The sequence below is a fragment of the Sprattus sprattus genome (genome assembly GCF_963457725.1).
Source record: "Sprattus sprattus genome assembly, contig: scaffold_48, whole genome shotgun sequence".
In the NCBI taxonomy this organism is placed as follows: Eukaryota; Metazoa; Chordata; class Actinopteri; order Clupeiformes; family Clupeidae; genus Sprattus; species Sprattus sprattus.
This window is the reverse complement of record NW_027666913.1, coordinates 15,001-32,500: the sequence shown is the minus strand read 5'-3', so window position 1 is coordinate 32,500 and position 17,500 is coordinate 15,001. Positions and strand designations below refer to the sequence as shown.

The window sequence follows — 17,500 nt, the reverse complement described above, 5'->3', positions numbered from 1 at the left end:
ATTGCTGGTTCAGTACAGACTTCTAGTCTCCCTCTGTTTGTGAGTGTGTGTGTGTGTGTGTGTGTTTGTGTGCACGCCCACATATGCTTTGATCGGAGCAGGATGCTCTGGGTCCTGATTCATGCTTTATTGCACCCCATTGACACACACACACACACACATACACTGACACCCACATGCACCCTGTGTGAGAAATGTTCTGTGATAAATGACACAGAATGCCTGATCAATGGCCGAGTGAAAGGCTTTGCTGTGGTGACCGAGACGTGCGCGGCCCTCTGCCCCCCCATCTGGCAGGCGTGTGAAAGTCTCCCAGCATGCATAGCGACCCTGCGGTCAGCAGAGCCCACAGGGTTTGATGTGGGCTTGCATCTCCAATAAGCTGATAATAAATAAGTCAACATGAAGCAGGCAATCCACACTTGAAACGGCACAGCTGGTGGAGATGGGGGCCATGTGTATGCGTGTATGCATGTGTGCGTGCGTGATGGGATGCATGTGTGTGTTAGTCTGTGTGTGTGTGTGTGTGTGGGGGTGTGTGTGTGTGTGTGTGTGTGTGTGTGTGGGTGTGGGATTTAGGGTGTAAATCCCCACACCTTCACCTCAGACAGTGTTCCCACTGCAGTACCTAGTCAAACCTTCAGTCCTCATAATGGTGTGTGTGTGTGTGTGTGTGTGTGTGTGTGTGTGTTTCAGTTTCAGTTTGTTTATGTGTTGAAGAGGGACAGTGTACATTATTAAACATTAAAATGTAAATGCACCGAATTGTAGCCAAAAGGCTAGTTTCCATTGGCAGTCCCCCTGCCAGAGTGATAATGGCTAAACAACTTTAAAAAGGCATTAACATATACACATATACATATATATATATACAAACATAACATTGGCAAAATAAAAAAAAATACAAAATAAAATGTGTGTGTGTGTGTGTGTGTGAGACCTCCAGACCTCACAATGCCGTCTTGCTCCTGACTCTCTGCTGTTTGTGTCTGTCTAATGGTCCTGCTGGCAAGAGCAGAGAGGGGTTTAAATTCCCTTAAGTTTCTATAGTCAGACAAATAATGAGACGTCTCTGTGATACTCAGCACTAAGTGGTCCAGTCGAACTCGTCCATTACCCTGAAAGTGTATGGCCGAGTCATCAGGACGAGACATTTCCCATACGCACAGTCATTGTTTTACTGCAAAGTATCAATTATACCTGGAGCCCAGCCTGGACAGTCAGTGCTTCAATACTAAGGGTGCTTTTAGCAGGAAGCAGCTTACATTTAAGGACTCTGGGTGCAATTCATTTCATCTCGCTACAATTCCTTTGCATCTGTCCAGCGGACCGTAACTCCATCTGCAATTGATTGCAGCTTGTTTAATAAAGCTAAGAGCAAAGATGGCCAATGAATCCGCCCGAGGACAAAACCTGATTTTCTCTGCCCTGATGAGGAGAGGCACTCTAGGGGTCCACCTTCTGCAGACTGATTGGGTGAAATGGGTCTTGGAGGGAAACTAACGGGATTATTGGAGTTTGCCCCCTGCCTCTCAAGTGGACATTTAGGGTCGTTGCATTTGGGCTAAGACTCATTGACTGCAGGCTAATTCCACTCTCTGGTCTTCGTTGAAACTGGAGGGATGTTTTCAAGTCCTTACTTTATTAAAGGCCTGTCGGCTGTATTTACTGTAAGGGCATTAGATCAAGGAAGAGGAGGAAGAGGAGGAGGAGGAGGAAGAATAGGAAGATTGAGAGGAAAGAAAAAGGAAAGATTGAAGCGAAAAGAAGTTAAGTAAAGCGAAGGGAAGGAAGATATCTACGGTGATGTCATCTTCCATGTGTCTGAATCAGGACCAAATGATTCAGGCTCCAATCATCAACCTCCCTTACATGCAGATTGTTCCCCTTTGTCAGACTGTTACAGTGCTGAAGGGATCTCAACATTAATAGCTACTTCATTTAATAATACTCATTCATGTATTAAAACAATAGTTGTTTATGAGAGTTTTCATCTGAACGCTTTTCTTTATTACTTTCATACTATTTCTTGATTGCATCCATTAATGTGTGTGTGTGTGTGTGTTTGTGTGTTTGTGTGTGCGCGTTTGTGTGTGTGTGTGTATACTGCTCAGGTCGTTTAGCCTAAGTGAGAGCTCTCATTTCCCCTCAGACTTCAGAATAAAAGCCAAGCCAAGTCAGGGCTGCGTTGATAAAGAGGAGCGCTTTGAAACGGCCTTAATGCACTCAAGCTGTTGGGCTCAAGTCACACCGGGTTATCAGTCCCATGTATCCCCAGTGGCAGGAAGAATAAATCACACACACACACACACACACACACACAGACACACAGACACACACACAGACACACACACAGACACACACACAGACACACACACACACACACAGACACACACACACACACACAGACACACACACACAGACACACACACACACACACACACACACACAGACACAGACACACACACACACAGAAACACACACACACACACACACACACACACACACACACACTTGGTCTCTCGTTCTTTCCCATCATCTTTTTTTCACCCCAATCCATGTGATACACTTTTTCCTCATCCTGTTGTACCCCCCACCCCCCCCCCCCCCCCCCCCTCTCTGTTTCTTACACTTTCTTTCTTTCTTTCTCTTTAGCTAGATCTGTTGTGGATCTGCTCTGTTGGCAGCAAGAAGTGAGGGAGAGAGGAGGGGAAGAGTAGGGAAGAGAGGAATGGAGGGAAGAGACAAGACAGGAGAGGAGAGGAAAGGCAGGGGAGAGAGGAGAGAACAGAAGCGAGCAGCTGCATTGGCTTGCTGCTGGTGTGCACTCTGGCTCTGCAACCAGAACCCAGATCACCCCCCACCCCCACCCCCACCCCCACCCCCCTCAGCAGCACCCTGCCCTCCCTTCCCCTCCCCACAAGCCCAGAGCACAGATCTGACCGGTTTATTAGCCTGCTTTCTATAAATGTTAATTGCCTGTCAAATTCATTCCCTCTCTGCTGGCAGAGAAACTGATAGAATGCAACGGAAAGATCTAGAAGTGGAGGGAGCTAATGGAAGAACCGTATCTGCGATTGGATTCTTATCCCAGGTGTTTCACAGACTCTATAAAAAAGTCAAGTTGGATTGGCAGGTCGCCCCCCCCCCCAACCCCCCCCCCCCCCCCCCTCATCTCTTTCTCACAATTTCTGTGTTAAGCCCTGTTGCTCTATCTCTCTCTCTCTCTCTTTATCCTCTCTTTCTTTTATTCAATTTTAAAGTTGCTTTATTAGCATGACTGTTTGGATGCAGTGTTGCAAAAGCCAGTCTTGGGAACAATGGAGTAATATTAAGAGAATATTAAAGAGAAAAAAAATACAGTAATATGAAGATAAACGGCAATGTGAATATACAATGATTTGAATCCCTCTCTCTCTGTTCCTTTTTCCCTCTCTCTCTCTCTCTCTCTCTCTCTCTCTCTCTCTCTCTCTCACTCTCTCTCTTTTATTGCCGAATGCTGCCCTGTTCCCTCTCTCTGCGTCAGTAATCGCCCGAGCTCCCTTGCGCTCTGTGTTCGTTTAGCGGGGCTGGCCTGAGCTTCTGCGCTCGTCTCTGCGGCCTTCTCTGCAGGTGTCTCAGGTGTACGGCAGGCAGGAGGGAGGAGGCTGGAAGGAGGCTGGAGGGAGGGAGGTAATTGAGAGGGGATGGAGTGGGATCTGAGCCTGGGTGATATCCCTACCCCTCTCTCGCCCCGCTGCCAGGGGACCGGTGTGTTGTTCCTCCAAGAACCTCTCAAGAGGGACCTCTCTTATACTCTGTGGTGTGTGTGTGTGTGTGTGTGTGTGTGTGTGTGTGTGTGTGTGTGTGTGTGTGTGTGTGTGTGTGTGTGTGTGTGTGTCTCAAGAGGGACCTCTTTTATTCTCCGATCCAGGAGCTTACGCTGTCAGCTGGAGAGGAGGATGAGGAGAGAAGGAAAGGAGGAGAGGTGGATGAGGAAAGAGGGTGAGAAGCAAAGACAGAAAGAGAGAGAGAAAGAGAGTGGTGAGAAGAGAGAGGGAATAAACAGGAAGTCAGTGGGAATGAGTGTGAGCAGTTGCACCGTCAAAAGCACTAAAGTAAAGCAGAGCTTTGAATGAGATGACGTGTGTGTGTGTGTGTGTGTGTGTGTGTGTGTGTGTGTGCGCCCCACATGCTAGCCCACAGATGGCTTACCCCCGGGCGGTGCTTGTGTCCCTGGCGGACCCCCTGCACTCCGCGTTACCCTGCCACTCCTGCTGTCTATCAATTAAGGCAATGCGGCGGGCGCTATGGCAAGCGGGAGGAGACACACACAGCGCCTGCCTCTCCTGCTAATTAAGCCCCACTGCACCCAATGCGTCTTGGCTGGAGGGAACACGTAGTGTAGTCTAGTGCTTTACATGCCTCAGGGTGTGTGTGTGTGTGTGTGTGTGTGTGTGTGTGTGTGTGTGTGTGTGTGTGTGTGTGTGTGTGTGTGTAGTGTAGTGTAGTCTAGTGCTTTACATGCCTCAGGGTGTGATGACTATCTAACTGCCAGCGTGTTCTTTTTTCCCAGTTTGGTTGCCTCAAGGCCACTCTTTCACCGCCATCCTTCTTTTCCCAAGGCTCTTTTCCCCTCAAGCTAGCATACTTCTCTCTCTCTCTCTCTCTCTCTCTCTCTCTCTCTCTCTGTGTGTGGCTCTCTCTCTCTCTCTCTCTCTGTGTGTCTCTCTCTCTCTCTCTCTCTCTCTCTGTCTCTCATTCTCTCACACCATGGTTGCCTATATGGTTGGAGGACTCCTGTGGAGTCTTTAAGTAATCATACTGAATTAGTCAGTAATTATGCTTAAGATGTGAAGGTAGGATTTAGGCATAGTTATTTTACTGTAAAGTGGCTTTTTCACTGGGGAGGCGTGTGATTGAATATGAGAAGTGGTGTGAAGACGTGAGGAGGATAGGTCGGTGCTTACATAAACAGTGATGGGGGGCCTGGGGTGGGGGGCTGCAATATGACGTGCCAATTACAGAAAGAAAAGAAAAAGAAAAACCTGACAATCTGGAAAAGAACATTAGCAAGCGCTAAAAACTGCTTTCAGTAGGGTCATTGTGATAACAGCGCATAAACGCTGCATCAAGAACGCCTAAAAATACAGCTTCGTTTTCCTGTTCCCGTTAGCCTAGAGTATAAATAGCTTTATGTAACCTTGCCATTTGATGACAAGAGTGCTCAACCCCTGGATATGGCTTTTGCGGATACGCCGTTAGTCATTATGTTAAAGGGTTGGGTTGTTTTGGCAGGTCTTTAAAAACCCTCTATGGCACCTTCTACACCAATAAAGCCAGTGAGTCTTTGCACCATTTAATATTCAAACCTTTCACGGCTAACATGCAAATACCACGAGTGGCCTCATCGGAGGCTGATAAAGATCATGGGAATGTGAAATGTGTGTCAGGAACAGGTATTTAAATGAAAGGGTGTGTTTCTCGGAGATAGCGCACGCTAGCTTTCCGTTGTAATTGCTGAAGTGTGTTTGTCTGTGTGTGTGTGTGTGTGTGTGTGTGTGTGTGTGTGTGTGTGTGTGTGTGTGTGTGTGTTAGTGCAGTGTTTACCGTACGACAGATGGTCGTTGGTGTAGCGAGCACAGAGCATGCATATTACATGCGGCTGTTTCCAAACGGCTTCTTCCTGCCCCTGTGGTATTTGAGCAGGCTGCAATCTCCCTCCCTCTCTCCCTCTGTCATCAGTACTATCAACAACCCCCCCCCCCCCAACACACACACACACACACACACATCACACACACTTGCCAGCTAGTCAACCCCCTGCCCTATACACTCACCTGCTTCACCTGTCTCTAATTTTTTGGGGGGGAGATCAAACCCAAGATAGTGTCGTGTGTTTCGATGTCTGTCTGAACAGGACCCTATTGCTCTGGTAAACTTGTCAAAGATTCTTAACTGATTCTTGAGATGATTCTGTGTGGGTCTGTGCGTGTGGGCCTGGTACAGGTCAGTTGTGGGTTTTAATTCCAAATGAACTATGAACTCTTGCCCAGTGAGTTGCATGAGGACAAGCCCTTTTCCTCCCTCCGTGGCGCGGCTATGGTGAGGAGTGATGCATCCGTTACGTAAGACTAGTAATGACCTGCCCCTCCCAAACTAAAACATGCACTTACGTTTGCCAAGCAGCCTCATTCTCCACACACACACACACACACACACACACACACACACACACACACACACACACACACACACACACACACACACACACACACACACAAACACAAACACAACCATACAAATACACTCAAATACACTAGAATACACTTAAACAAAAATAAACACATACAGACACACAGTCACACACTAATACACTCACACACTTTTCTGTAAATGAGTGATGAGTGTCTTTCAGTGAAAACAAAACCGAATGGTCACCTATGACTCATGGTGGGAGCAGCTCCTTAAGGAACTCTCTGAACTTCCTCTCATTACTAGGGATGTGTGTGTGTGTGTGTCTGTGTATGTGTGTGTGTGTGTGTGTGTGTGTCCTAAGAGACAGTGCAGTTGCCATTTGTTGCTAACAGTATTGGATCCTCCTAGGCCCATTACTGAATCAAGTAGAAAGCTCTCCTTTCCTTATCTCCCTCTATCCACTTCTTTCTCTCTCCCTTTCCCTCTCATCTTCATTTTCTCTTTCTCCTTTCTCCCTCTTTCCCTCTCATCTTCTCTTTCTCTCTCTCCTCTTTCTTTCTCATCCTCTCTTTCACTTTCTCGCTCTCTCTCCTGTTTCCCTCTCTTTCCCTCCGTTTTCTCTTTCTCTCTCTGTCTCTCTTTCTCTCTCTCTCTCTCTCTCTCCCTATTTCTCTCTCTCCACTTTCCCTCTCATCTTCTCTTTCTTTCTCTCTCCCTCCTCTCTCTCTCTCTCTCCCTCCTCTCTAAGTCCTGTGTCAGTGGGCAGGAGTCGGAGTTGGAGTTGGCTTAGCCAGAGTGTCATTTGGCCGGGCGCTGGTTGCCGCTCGTGGCTAGTTCCTCTCCGCCCACAGTTTCCACGGCAGCCTGCGGCGGCACAAGATGGCCGGCCTTCACAGCCCGTTAGCAGCGCGTCCAAAACGAGCGCTGCATTGTGCTGCGCCTGCTTCAAGGCCAGCTCCTGCTCCTGCTCCAGCTCCTGCTCCACGGCCAGCTCCTGCTCCAGCTCCTGCTCCTGCTCCACGGCCAGCTCCTGCTCCAGCTCCTGCTCCTGCTCCACGGCCAGCTCCTGCTCCTGCTCCAGCTCCTGCTCCACGGCCAGCTCCTGCTCCTGCTCCAGCTCCTGCTCCACGGCCAGCTCCTGCTCCTGCTCCAGCTCCTGCTCCACGGCCAGCTCGACAGATGGCCCAATCCGCCTCTCCTTTTTTACTCTCACTCACTTCCTGCGCTGTCTCTCTCTCTCTCTCTCTCTCTCTCTATCTCTCTCTCCATCTCTATCTCTCACTCTTACTCTTTCTGTCTATTTCTCCATCCATCTCTCACTCTCACAATTATTCTCTCTCTTTCTCTATTCCTCTTTCACTCTACCTCTCTTCCTCTATCCTTCTCTCACTCTCTCTCTCTCTCTCCATCTCTCTCTCTCTCTCTCCTTCTCTATCTCTCACTCTCACTCTTTCTGTCTCTCTATCTCTCATTGTTCTTGCTTTCCTTCTCTCTTATTTAAAATTCTCTTCAAAAACAGCTGAACACATTCTCTCCCCACAACTAGCAATTTTTTGTTGGTATTCAGCAGGATTCTTACTTTTAACTACACTTCAGAACCACCAATCAGAACCCTACACTGCTGCCCCTGTGTTTGTGTGTGTGTGTGTGTGTGTGTGTGTGTGTGTGTGTGTGTGTGTGTGTGTGTGTGTGTGTGTGTGTGTGCCCATGTGCTGCTTTATGATGTCAGAGGGTTAGGCTGTGCTACGCAGCAAGTGAACACAGTAAGCACACAGGGCTTGTGTGTGAGGCTCTTCCTGTCTGCTTAATTGCCCCTCTCGCTAAGAAAGACCCCATAAAAAAAAGGATAGCCTGCAATTAGTGCATTATGTTCCAGTAAGAGAGTGTGTGTGTGTGTGTGTGTGTGTGTGTGTGTGTGTGTGTGTGTGTGTGTGTGTGTGTGTGTGTGTGTGTGTGTGTGTGTGTGTGTGTGTGTGTGTGTGTGTGTGTGTGTGTGTGTGTGTGTGGGTGGGTGGGTGGGTGGGTGGGTGGGTGGGTGGGTGGGTGGGTGAGTGAGTGAGTGTGAGGCTCCATACACACTTGCATTGAAAGGCATTATCTTGATGGTAATATGCCTTTTGGGCATCATGTGGGAGCATGTTGGGTAAGTTGGTCTGTCATCTGTCATTCACCCACCTTGTGACCTAGTAAGAATGACCGCAATCTTTTGCCATGGTTCAAGTGGGACTGCAAGAAAGGCAAGGCAAGGCCCTTCGCTCCCTCCATTGATATGAGAGTAAGCCCCTCTACTGTCTGTGTGGAGCCGTTTCACATCATTCATGAGCTGTCCGTCTGTCCAGCTGTGAGTCTTCTCTTTCTGCAGCAGTCTGACTAAACTCCTGAGGTCTAGTCTGTGTTTGATACATCTCTCCAGCTGAGCCTAACACCACCTCACTGCCCTCTGGGTGTGTGTGTGTGTGTGTGTGTGTGTGTGTGTGTGTGTGTGTGTGTCTCTCATCTGGGGGGATGTGTTTGTCTGTTTACTTGGGGATTTGTGTTGTCAAGTTAAATGAAGCAGTTAAAATAATTACCCATTCACCATTGGACATCCTCTCTCTCCCCCCCTCTCTGTCTCCCCCTCTCCCCCTCTCTGTCTCTCTCCCCCTCTCCCCCTCTCTGTCTCTCTCCCCCTCTCCCTACCTCTTTCCTGCAGGTCATGATTGTGGAGGACTATGCAGACCCATTCGATGTGGAACAGGGGGGAGGGACTCAGACCGTTGTCACGGCGGCAGAGAATGTGACATCGAATGACGGCTACATGGAACCCTACGAGGCCCAGAAAATGATGGCAGGTAGGGCAGATTTCAGCAGCGCGCACGCCTCCCTCCTCCCTTTCGTAGCATATGCCACGGCCTGGCGTCAACTGGCACAGCATGGCAGCAAATGGCAGCATATGGCACAGAGGCACACTGCACAGCCATGCCCAGGTGGAACAGCAGCCCTGTTAGTCCCTCTCAGGCTTCCATAGAGCTGGGCCTGCAAGTGGGCCTCATGAAATCACTTGTCACCACGTGGTGACTGTGTACGGACTGTTCTTTTCGCTCAATTACCCAACAGCGCATACACACACATAGTCATTGATGTACACGCACACACACACACACACACACACACACACACACACACACACACACACACACACACACGCTGACAGATAACACATACCCACCAACACACACCGACAGACACAAACATGTTTGCTTCCTGTGTGCGTGTCCGGGGTATTTGTAAGCACAGGTGCACATTGTTTCTTTTCTCCCTTCCCTCTCTTAATCAGTGCTGTGTGTGTGTGTGTGTGTGTGTCAGTGTGTGTGTGTGTGTGTGTCCTTATGAAAACACCTCACCTGTTTGAGTGATGGCCCTAAATAAACCCTCCCTCAATGGGCTCAGTCTAGACACACATTAGCATGGTGAGCTGGTCAGGTGATTTAAGGTGCGTGTGTGTGTGTGTGTGTGTGTGTGTGTGTGTGTGTGTGAGCTGGTCAGGTGATTTAAGGTGCGTGTGGCGGCACAGCTTATCTCCCCTCTGTTAAAGTGTGTGAGGAGATTCACAATACGCACAAACAAGCACAGGTATGCACACACACATTCACATGCAGATACAGGTAGACATACACACGCATGAACACACACACACACACACACACACACACACACACACACACACACACAAATGTGCATATGAAGACACAGATATACACACACACACATACACACAGACACACACAAATATGCATATGAAGACACAGATACACACACAGACACACACACACACACACACACACACACACACACATCTCCTCCCATAAACTTTCAGCAGTAAACTCCCCTGCCGTCTTTTGTCCTGAGCCTTGTATTGCGTGACAGGACAAGAGCCCGAGGAGAGAGTAAACACTCTGTGTTGACGTCGCCCAGACAATAGTCCTCGCTCCGCATGCTCCGTGTGTGCCACTACCTCACTTCCTCTGTCTCTAAGAGATGAATAGAGCGCGCTCACGGGGCGTTGTCAAGGCGATGAGTGACTGGAGGACAGGATTCCTAAAAGTCCACTTGAGGTCGGCTGCAGTCTGGCAGCCTGTGTGTGTGTGTGTGTGTGTGTGTGTGTGTGTGTGTGTGTGTGTGTGTGTGTGTGTGTGTGTGTGGGTGTCGGTGTGGGTGTGTGTGCGCAGTGTTCCAATAACCCTGCAAATCTTGACACACTACAGTACACAATACTGTATAACCTCACAACAATTACGCAAGCAACAACTGTATGCACAGCAGTACAGCCTAGGTAAACAGTGCCACGAGCACGGCCACACTATAGATACACCTCTAGAACAAGAACACAGCTTGTGGAAGGCAGCATGTTTTAGGACTAAATCCAGCTGTATGCATAAAGGGAGGGATGATGTGGAAGTAAAGAGATGGGCCAAATGAAGGAATGTAAATATACATTTAAACACAATGCTTTATGTCGCTTTTAGATTCCATCAGTGTGTGCATTGATGTCCCTCTGCTCCGCTGTCTTTCTCTTTCTATCCCCATTCCCTCCCTCCCTCCTTCCTTGTATTTCCCCTGTCTCTCTTTCTTTCTCTTTCTCTCTCTCTCTCTCTCTTGTATTTCTCCTCTCTCTCTAGCTCTCTTCCCTTTCTCTCCCTTTTCTTTCACTGTGTACTGTGTAAATGAGTAGTTATTTTGCTCCCTCCCTTCCTCACTTTCTCTCTCTCCCTCTCTCTAACTGTGTAAGAGAGGTAGTCATTCTGCTCTGCTCCCTCCCTATCTTTATCTCTCTCTCTCTCTCTCTCTCTCTCTTTATCTCTCTCTCTCTCTCTCTCTCTCTTTATCTTTCTCTCTCCCTCTCTTTATCTTTCTCTCTCCCTCTCTCTAACTGTGTAAGAGAGGTAGTCATTCTGCTCTGCTCCCTCCCTCCTGAGGGCTGACCCGTGTGTGTGTGTGTGTGTGTGTGTCGTTCATCACTGGAGCCGTAATGGCTCCCCTGACAGAGCTGTGTTTCTGCCTGTTTCACCGCCGCGAACTCTGACCCCTCTGCTTACTCAGCCAGCCAATGAAACTTTAATGTGGCCATCTTAAATGGCCCACCGCTCCCCCTCGACTGGGGATGTGTGTTCGAGCCGACTGCTAGGGTCAGCTCCAACTGCATCTGTGTGTGTGTGTGTGTGTGTGTGTGTGTGTGTGTGTGTGTGTGTGTGTCTGTCTCTGTTTATGAGTGTGCCAAGTAGTCACCGTATTTCTTACTGAGTTTACAGTCAGAACGTTCTTTCTGGATAAAATGACTGTGTTTATAAATATACAGACTTTTGCAGGGTTGATTGTATTGATGCATACATCTATTGTGTGTGTGTGTGTGTGTGTGTGTGTGTGTGTGTGTGTGTGTTTGTGTGTGTGTTTCCAATCTCAAATAATTTGTTCCATTTTTCTTCTTCACCACACCTGGTGTAAACCAGCTTGCATGTAATATCAGGTTGTCATGAACACACACACACACACACACACACACACACACACACACACACACACACACACACACTCAAATAGATTGATGAGGCCTTTCTGTCTCTGTTCCCTGAGTAATCGTTGGGTAGAAAGATCAATTAGTGCCGTTTGCTGAGCCCTAACCAGCCTCTACTGTGGAAGAGCAGCACAGCCAGGCAGAAGCAGCCGAGCGCAGATGGAGCAAAACATTCAAGCGTTTGATTGCAGACGCAGCAGAGCAAGCAGGCAGTAGCACACAGTAAGCCACCGTAAGGGGTTGCTGAGCGCAGATGGAGCAGATTTGCACCTTTAGCTTGAGATCATTTAGAAGATAAAGTTGTCCCCATCCTCTCTCTCTCCCTGTACACTTATTAGGTGTTTCTCACCTCCTACCCTTGATAAATTAGTACGTGAGTAAGTTAGTAGGAGGGGAGTTTAGGGAGGGAGAGGGCGAGAAAGACAGAAAGAAAGAAAGGATGAAAGAATACGTGAAAGAGAGAAAGAAGAGAGAAAGAAAGAGAGAAAGAAAGGAACGCTCTTGGGTTTATGGGCTGATTTGTAAGCCCATTAATCTCTAATTGTTTGCCATTTAAGATTCCTGTGGATAATTGTTGCCTTAAACTCTTTCGCATCATTTGACAAAGAGTGTAACTAGGGGTGTGTGTGTGTGTGTGTGTGTGTGTGCGTGTGTGTGCGTGTGTGTGTGTGTGTGTGTGTGTGCTGTGTAAGTGTGTGTGAAGGCAAATAATCCCTGTGTTTAACAGGCAGTGTATGCTCTCTTTAAACAATAGAAGTAAACACACGGCTGAGCCGCCCCTCTGCCTTGGAGTTTCTATGAAATCCACACAAGGAGAGACATCTTCACTTCAGCCACTGAATGTTGGTGTGTGTTTGCTATGTGATTGTTATGTATTGTTTATAAAGTATTTGTGCAGGTGTTTGTGTGTGTGTGTGTGTGTGTGTCATCTAATTGGCATCTAATCAAGTAAAGGTCTTACTCGGATACTAATTAATATTATATATTATATACAACATTGATATTTTTATGTTTGTGTGTGTGTGTGTGTGTCTGTGTGTAATCCACTGCTCTTGTACTCAGGGACTGGTGGTGTACAGAGCTGGTTGAGTTGTGTGTGTGTGTGTGTGTGTGTGTGTGTGTGTTGTGGCAGCCCAGCTCTCAGCAAGACACCACAAGGGAATTACAAAGCACGTTCTTTATTAACTTTAAAGTTACAAACAAAGGTATTGAAACAAACAGAAAATGGGGTGAACCCTCCTAGCCTGGTGACACCAGCCAACGTATTTCCGCCTGATTTGATTTCAAGCTCATACGTAGTCTGGCCCAGCCCCGCCTAACATCGTTTCTAGGCTTCACCCTACAACCGCACCAATCAGCGAACAGTTCAGAGCTGTGACGCAAAACTCGCCTTGCCGAGGTGCTTGTATTCCAGCGGAGTTTGTAGTTTACCAGCATAGCAAAAATGGCGTCGGAGGAAGAGACACGAAAAGCTATCGGAGAAGTTGTCTCAACTCTCGAGAACATCAGAAAATTAAAAGAAGAACAAGAGGATTGTCTTGTAAGTTTTATGATTGGAAAGGACGTCGTAGCTCTTCTCCCAACTGGCTGATTGGTTAAGGGAACTCCAATGGTTTTAAACCTCAAGATAAGCACCCGCCCATCTCGGAAACGAAAATGCATGGGGTTTTGCCAGGCTGACTGACGGTAATGGCCAGGCTAAAACCCTCCGGCTTGCAACCGGCACCTTTCCCTCTGTCTCTCCCTCCAGCACTCCTTCTCACTGACTCTTTAAAGTCTTTAACTCATCTAACAAACGAGTTGCTGCTCAGGTGCCAAACTAGCCTAACCATTGGCACCTGAGCTTGCAATCAGTGGATGGCCTGACCTCCCTAGTCCCCAGAGCACCTCCCCAGGGTCCTAGAGCCTGCATTGTATAGTCCTGGTCACCCATGTTAACCTAAGTGGGAGCCTAAGAGCAGCTTGGGCTACCACACAGTGTGTGTGTGTGTGTGTGTGTGTGTGCACAGGCCATGACTTCCTAACCTGTAAAACTGACTCCTTAATCCCACTGCTCATATCCTCATCCCAGCAGAGCTGTAAACACACAGGCTCACACATACATACAGACAGACACACACACACACACACTCAGGTGTGCACAAGCCATATCTCCATATGAATGCACAGACAATGTTTACATACACACACATGCATGAACAAACACACACGCGTCTCTGCAATATCTCTCTCTCACATGCAGTTTATAACTCCGCTCACATATACATTTGTCTTTGCATTCGTGTGTGTGTGTGTGTGTGTGTGTGTGTGTGTGTGTGTGTGAGAGAGAATGTTCTGTTGTGTCCCCTGCCAGCTGCCATTATGCCTCATTGATTTATCACATCTGGGACAGCCATCAACCTCCACAGCCCGCAGAAGACCTCACACACACATACCCCCTCCCCCAAAAGACACACACACACACACACACACACACATATATGCTTAGATAGTATGTGTGTATCATGTGCAGGTGTGACTGTGCTAGAGAGTTGTGGATGTTTTTTTTTTTTCTTTTTTCTTTTTTTCATAATCCGTTCCTGGACTTCTGTTAGACAGAGCAACACACACACACACACACACACACACACACACACACACACACACACACACACACACACACACACACACACACACACACACACACACACACACACAACACCCACCCACACACTTACTGGTGTATGTGTTTGGGCATGTCTGTTGAAGTGTTGTATAGCTGAATTGTTCTGTGCTCCAGGGCAGTGCTTGTGAAACACACACACACACATACACACACACACACACACACACACACACACACACACACACACACACACACACACACACACACACACACACACACACACACATGTGAGTTGAGTTTTGATTTTTTCCAAAGCCTATTGGCATCGGTCATTTATGCCGTTAGGGTGGAAAGAAGGAGAGAGAAAAGGTGGAGGAGGAGAGGTAGATGAAGATGGAGAGAAAAGAGCAGGGAGAAGAGGAAACAGAATATGGGAGGCCAGTTCATGCACACACACACACACACACACACACACACACACACACACACGAACACACACACACACGAACACACCCACACACACACAAACACACACACGTTTAATTCATAGTGCTGACATTTTCTTAAACAGTTCCAACTCTATGTGCAACAGGCTGCTGATAGTGTATGTGTGTGTGTGTGTGTGAGTGTGTGCTCGTGTGTGCGGCTGTGGGTGCGCGCTCATCTATAAATGCGTGACTCAAAATCCCTCATCTCCCAGTTATTCCTCGAGTAAACATATTCACTTCCTTCCCCCGTATATATTTCCCAATCCTGGGTGATGCCCTCGCATGCCTCCATCCCATGATCCTCCGGTGCCAAGTGCCGCCCACATACCATGCTGTAGCCGTGGCATCTGAGATACCGTTACTCATATCTGACTGGCACTGCCTAGTCATCCCACCATGGGCACCCCATCACACCGCACCGCACCACACAGCTTTACGACCTGCCCGGGCACAAGGACAGGGGGGAGTGTTAGTCAGCTAGGGACTCATACAACATTCCTAGCAATTACCTGGCATGATTGGGGGAGAGGGTTGGAAAAAGAGAGTGAGAGATGAAGGGAGAAAAAACCGATAGAAGGATGGAGGGATGGAGAGATAGGAGGGGGGAAAGCAGGATGGTGCATAGAGAATGAAAAAGAGAGAGGGTGAGTGTGGAGAAAAAAGAGGTGAGAGAATGAGAGTGACTGAGTGGGAATCATTTTGCATTTAAAGTGTTGAAGGTTGGTGCAGTTATGCAAAACAGTATGGGATAATGAGTGAGCTTGCGATGGTGTGTGTGTGTGTGTGTGTGTGTGTGTGTGTGTGTGTGTGTGTGTGTGTGTTTGAGCTGTGTGTGTGTGTGTTTGTGTGTGTGTGTGTGTGTGTGTTTGTGTGTGTGTGAGCTGTGAGTGGGAGAGATCTGTGTGTGAGAGTGAGCTGTGTGTGTGTGTGTGTGTGTGTGTGTGTGTGTGTGTGTGTGTGTGTGTGTGTGTGTGTGTGAAAGAGGTGTGTCTGGCCGTGGGCTGTAGGGAACGAGTGCGAACTCGTAAACCCTGTCATGCTATAAGCAGCCTCAGCCTCATCGCTGTGTGTGTGTGTGTGTGTGTGTGTGTGTGTGTGTGTGTGTGTGTGTGTGAAAGAGGTGTGTCATGCTGTAAGCAGCCTGAGCCTCATCGCTGATGGGAACTGCAACTTGGAGGAAATCCTGGACCTGTCAGGGGAGGACGTCCAGGAATGGAATTTGGATTGCTGCACCACGTGTTGTTGCCAGTGTTTTATAGCATGCCTGACACTCTTTTGTGTGTGTGTTTGAAGGAGAGACTGGGTGTTTGTTCTAATATATGTGTGTGTGTGTGTTTGAAGGAGAGACTGGGTGTTTGTTCTAATATATATGTGTGTGTGTGTGTGTGTGTTTAAATGAGAGAGTGGGTGTTTGTTTTAATATGTGTGTTTGTGTATTTGTTTGTGTTTTTTGTGTTTGAGTGAGGGCGTGAAAGTGTTTGTGTGTGTCTTTGAAGGGGAGACTGAAAGAACAAGTGAAACAAAGGCCAATAGAAGTGAAGACGTGTGTGTGTGTGTGTGTGTGTGTGTGTGTGTGTGTGTGTGTGTGTGTGTGTGTGTTTCCCTCTCCTCCTTCTGAAAGCCCTGTAGTTAGTGGGGATTAGTGTCGGAAGTGGGACTGGCTGGGCGTGTATTGTGTGTTTGTATGCAAATCTAGACAGGTTGAATGCCAGGATGTGGGCTCTTAAATGCCGAAGCTCACATTGGCCACTCGACTCCTGTGTGAAGTGCATTGTGGGTAGTTGACTGCGGACACGCGGTCGGGCGGTGTAGGAGGGAGATGAGATGATGCAGTGATCCGTCCCAGTGGTCAGTGCAAATGGCTTATTGATGATCAGGACCCGTGTCTTGTCTTGTCTCGTCTCGTATCGTATCGCTCTGGCCAACAACCTAAGAGTGGGCGGCCAGCCAATCGAGGCCCCTCCACCCATGGAGTGTTCCGCTCACACGGCCACCCCGGCCTCCTCCTTCATGAGGTCGAGGGGCCATCATGTCACACGCCAGCCAGGGCAGAGATTGAGTCTGATTTCAGGGAAAGTTACAGGAGGTTTGGCCTCCCTTTCACATCATTCACTTACCATCGATGCACTTCTTCTTGTTTTGAGTCAGGTATGACTCGACCAGTTTGGGCCTTTTCCAGATTTTTTTTTTTTTTTTTGCATATTTATTGTTTTTTTTAGAATGTGCTGTGTGTGTGTGTGTGTGTGTGTGTGTGTGTGTGTGTGTGTGTGTGTGTGTGTGTGTGTGTGTGTGTGTGTGTGTGTGTGTGTGTGTGTGTGTGTGTGTGTGTGTGTGTGTGTGTGTGTGTGTGTGTGTGTGTGTGTGTGTGTGTGTGTGTGTGTGTTGGAGGAGAGAGGTCAGGGTCTCTGTAGAGTAATGACTCCATTAAGTTCTCCATCTCACTCAGACAGTTGAACAGGGAGTGCAGGGAGGCCGGCCTCACACACACACACACTCTCACACACACACACTCAGACAGTTGAACAGGGGTAATTGATGACTTCTCTCCCCTCCCGTGTCCCTATTGGCTTAAGTTGCTCATGATGACTATTGGAGACATGCTTAAACGAGTGTGTGTGTGTGTGTTCATGGCTTTTTAAAGTTGCAGACACACGTGTGGTAGCGATGCAAGTACATTAA

At 48.1% G+C, this 17,500-nt stretch overlaps 1 protein-coding gene across 1 annotated transcript in view; it reads left to right on the top strand.

Moving 5' to 3' along the window:
• The window catches only part of LOC308382564 (SH2 domain-containing adapter protein B-like), a gene marked incomplete at both ends in the record, with an annotated part of 44,715 nt that overhangs the window by 16,178 nt on the left and 11,037 nt on the right, over positions 1-17,500 (top strand). The window contains one exon of the mRNA XM_080860962.1: positions 8,870-9,008. Coding sequence (XP_080717088.1) covers positions 8,870-9,008 — 139 coding nt within the window. The remainder of the gene's footprint in view (positions 1-8,869; positions 9,009-17,500) is intronic.